At 44.6% G+C, this 3,890-nt stretch overlaps 2 protein-coding genes and 1 pseudogene across 2 annotated transcripts in view; all 3 read left to right on the top strand.

Moving 5' to 3' along the window:
- LOC105990043 (sodium-dependent glucose transporter 1C-like) overlaps positions 1-780 on the top strand; it is a 7,652-nt gene extending 6,872 nt beyond the window's left edge. The window contains exon 5 of the mRNA XM_013022359.1: positions 582-780. Within this exon, the coding sequence (XP_012877813.1) occupies positions 582-586 (5 nt within the window). The 3' untranslated portion in view covers positions 587-780. The remainder of the gene's footprint in view (positions 1-581) is intronic.
- Positions 1-3,890, top strand: part of LOC105990099 — an 85,679-nt pseudogene that overhangs the window by 62,697 nt on the left and 19,092 nt on the right.
- LOC105990042 (sodium-dependent glucose transporter 1-like) overlaps positions 2,185-3,890 on the top strand; it is a gene marked incomplete at its 3' end in the record, with an annotated part of 66,588 nt that continues 64,882 nt past the window's right edge. Inside the window, exon 1 of the mRNA XM_013022358.1 lies at positions 2,185-2,586. Coding sequence (XP_012877812.1) covers positions 2,185-2,586 — 402 coding nt within the window. The remainder of the gene's footprint in view (positions 2,587-3,890) is intronic.

Raw genomic sequence — 3,890 nt, 5'->3', positions numbered from 1 at the left:
CAAAGTAGTAGAGCAATAGATTTGAGAAAAAGAGCTCAAGGAAAGCATTCAGGCCTTGAGTTCAAGCCCCATGAGAAAAAACATTTTCTCCGTCCATTTAGAGCTCATGGTAAAAAGGTTCAAAATGCTCTGAATCCAGAGCATTTTATAAATATACCATGTTTACATGCAGTAGGATTTTGTTCTGAGGCTCATATTTGGTAAGAGCTTGAATAAGTGGATGTTCCATGATCTCCCCCTTTCAGAGTGGTTTTCAGGCATTTGAGTTTCTTGTTGTTTCTTAATTTGAGACAGAGTTTGGTTATCTTTCCCACCTTGGTCTGGAAGTCACTATGTATTTCAATTGAGCCTCAAACTTGTGATGCTCCTGTTCTCAGCTTCCTTTCTGCTGAGCAAGACTTTTGTTTTTCAGAAGTTGGGTAGTATTCTGATTTAGGAGAAACAACACAAACCTGTGAAACAGTTTGCTGACCAAATTGTCAGGCTTCCACACTGGGCTTGAACAGTAGGGAGGGCAGTTCTAGGAAAGGGCATCCTTGGAAAGCTCACATGCTTTGCTTAATGCTTTTCTTTCTCTGTAGGCTGAACCAGAGGATGCTAATCTGTCCTTTGAGTATTTCTGCTCTATGAAGAGGACACCGTGCAGTGCCAAAGAGAGCTGGCTTCAAAACAGGACTCAGCTTTCCAGCAACACAGATGCACTTAACAAAGACCTCACCTGTGACTCAAGAACTGATTTCTAAATTAAAAATCTCTCATTTTCATAGTTTCTCTGAGATATCCTCTAGGAATTAATGTGATTGCCAGTCCCTTCTTCATGTCAACTGAGTAGGGAAAGAGAAACAAAGAGCTTTAGGAATTTGCTAGTGATTATTAATATGCTCTAATTCAATGTACTTAATGTTTATTGTGTTATTTGTGATTTTCTCAATAAGGGTCTGTTAAAATGCTGCATTTCATGATTCAGTCACATTCTAACTCCTCTGAAATCAGGGCGTGTCCTATAATAAATATACCTTTACAGTGTTGGGAGATTTTACTTTGGATATATTTTGGTTGTTTTGTTTTACCACTTTTGGACTCAATGGACAGTTTTTTCCTGTACAGAAAGAAAATGATGTAAAAATGTTGATTTTTCACAGTGTATTAGATTCAGCAAAACAAGATGAATACATTACAGCAGCATTTATGAAGAGTTGGTACACTCTCTGCTTTTTCTCACTGCGGCAGTTTCCCTTGACATGCATTTCATGTACCTAGAATCTCTACCTTCCTATAGTCTCCATTGCAGCTTTGTCTTTACTTGAATAATTCTTAAGAAGAAAAAGAAATATGGGTATCTAGACTGTAATCATTTTATTAAATGTCAATACCAGAGTCTAGAATCGAACTGGGGCAGGGGTGTAGTGAGCTCTGAATCCCTTATTTAAATGTAAGTTTACGGGAAGAAAAAAATTGCATGTAATGCTGATGTATTCATCTCTGCAACTGGACACAGTATTTACAGATCAATATTTACTTTGGGAAATGATGAGGAAGCACTGAGCCTTCTATAGGGACAGTTTGATCAACCTTGCCAGGCAATCTTTGTGGCCCAAGTCTCCCTTCATCGAAGGAATAGTATTTATTCATCAGTAGCAGGTATGTTATTTTTAACTTGGAGACATTTTGAGAAGTCAATTCGGCTGGAAAACAGTGGTAAGAATGACTGGTATGAATACTAAATGAATATTAAATAGGTAAATGAAGCTGGTTTACTTTCTGAGCAATGGTTAGAGGGCAAATGTGTACCTTTCCATAATTTTTTCTAGTCATGGGGATTGAGGCCAGGGCCTTGTGCCTGCTAGGCAAACACTGGATCTGATATAAACTTATTTGTCAGGGAAAATGTTGTTTTAAAGAAACAGGATTTTAAGTTGTTAGGGGTTTACTTAGAAGCAGCCCTTAGGCTGGTGAGGCAGGATGCTTGGCTATCTAGTTAGAGCCTGTGTCAAATCAAACCAATCCAGGAGCCAACACTAGTGGCTGCTGACTGTAGACCTAGGTACTAAGAAGGCTGAGAACAGAATGGTGGTGCTAAGCCAGCTGGGCTTCAAGCTATGGCTGGGCCCAGCCCGAGTCCTGAGGTCTCCTAGGCAAAGAGGTCAGCTTCCGGTCTGGAGCCCAGCCGGCTTTTGGTGTTTGATGTCATTTCCACCAGCCGCTTGGCGCGAGTGTCTGGGCGTTGCCAGTTGCTTGTCTGCTCCACAGCCAGCCTCTGCGGAGTCCCAAGTCCGAAGTCCGGCTTCCCCAGGCCCTGCCTGCGTCCAGCCCCTGGGGGAGTGGGCATCTGGAGGGACGTCCGGGCCGGAGGGACGGGAGTTGGGGCCGTGGGCAGCTCGAGCGTTCTGCGGGGTGGCCAAGCTGGAGCTGGAAGCGGACTTCCGTGGGGCCGGGCCTGCGGGGCAGCGGCCGCACCAGGACGAGGCCCGGGCAGAGAATGCGACAAAGACGGAGACCGTGGAGGGCTCCCGGCGGAGCAGCGGCGGCCAGCGCCTGCTGCGCTGGTTCACCACCTCGGCCGTGTATCTGGCCTTCCTGGGGCTGGTGAGAGCTGGGGCTGCGACCCCCGAGAGCGGAGAGCAGAGAGCGGAGAGCGGGGCGCGAGCCGGTGTCTTCCCTGCGCTAACGCTTGACTGCTCCGTTCACCTCCTGCGCACGGGCATCCACTCTGTCTAACACGGGGCATAATTCTGATCAGGAAGGGTTACAACCCACTGCGAAGTTGATTTTCCTGATGTGTTCCAACTGCAGCAAACTCTCCTCGGTGCTGGATGGAGGCACAAGATACAAAGCGCTCCGCCTCCAACTTACAAACACAAGCCTGCCTTTTGTGGGATTTCTTTATGGCAATCTGGCTAAAAATGAGGCCAACTGCTAAATTTTGCAGCTAGGGAAATAATGTGCAAAAGGAAGGTGACTCCTGAATCTGATTACGTGAAAGCGTTGGAAACATCACTCTCTCTGCCAACAATCCACTTTTATTTTCTAACTTTCTTTTTATTATTATAAAGGTGATGGACAGAGGTCTGGTGGTAGTTTCATCTATCAAGTAATGAGCACATTTCTTTTTGGACAATGCTAACTCTTCTTCCAATCTCAGTCTGTCTCACAGTGCACGTTTAACCAGCTCTTCAGCTTTTGGTAGTACAATGGACAAGGGTAGACTTGCCTTTTGCCAACTCCCTAAACTACACCTGCATTGTTTGTTAAAAGCTCACTCTTATCACTTGGTGATTATGATCCTTGGAGATGGAAGCTGGAGCCTTGGTGAGGAGAATCACTTCTGGTCATTGAGCATCTCTGGAGTCTGAGGCAGAATTCTTTGTTAGAATGTTTTGATGGAGGTACAGAGATGAGGAGGAAAGAAGTCTGTGTAGGTGCTTGGTGGGGCTGGCACTTGCTGTATGCCGGCTCTTGGAAGTCCTTAGAAGACATGACACAGAGTGAAGCCAGAACTCTGACTTTATCCTATACTAAGTGCTTACTGTGTGCCTGTGCCTACTCTTGCTCCATAGTCTTGTACTGTGCCTTCTAGGGTTGGGGGCCCCTACCTTTGGATCAGCAGTACAGTCAGAAACAGTTACACTTCACAGGTGAATTGGAAATGGTTTTCCTTAAAGGATCCAAAGAAGTTTTTCTAAAAGCCATTTAGTAGCTCTTACTGAAAATTATTTTTTAAACGCAAATTATCGGTTTCTTTTCACCAAAATAAGGTTTAGATTTTGGGCAACACTTGAACTAACAACTATACAATCAAGAGTCTTCTCACACAGTGCCTATGGACAACAAAAAAGTGACATATAGAAACTGTAAATTTGCCTCCTTTGCGCATTTCTGGGCAGCATGCA

Source organism: Dipodomys ordii, unplaced genomic scaffold (assembly GCF_000151885.1).
Source record: "Dipodomys ordii isolate 6190 unplaced genomic scaffold, Dord_2.0 Scaffold62, whole genome shotgun sequence".
NCBI lineage: Eukaryota > Metazoa > Chordata > Mammalia > Rodentia > Heteromyidae > Dipodomys > Dipodomys ordii.
The sequence above is the reverse complement of the archived record's forward strand: the minus strand, read 5'-3'. Positions and strand labels throughout refer to the sequence as shown.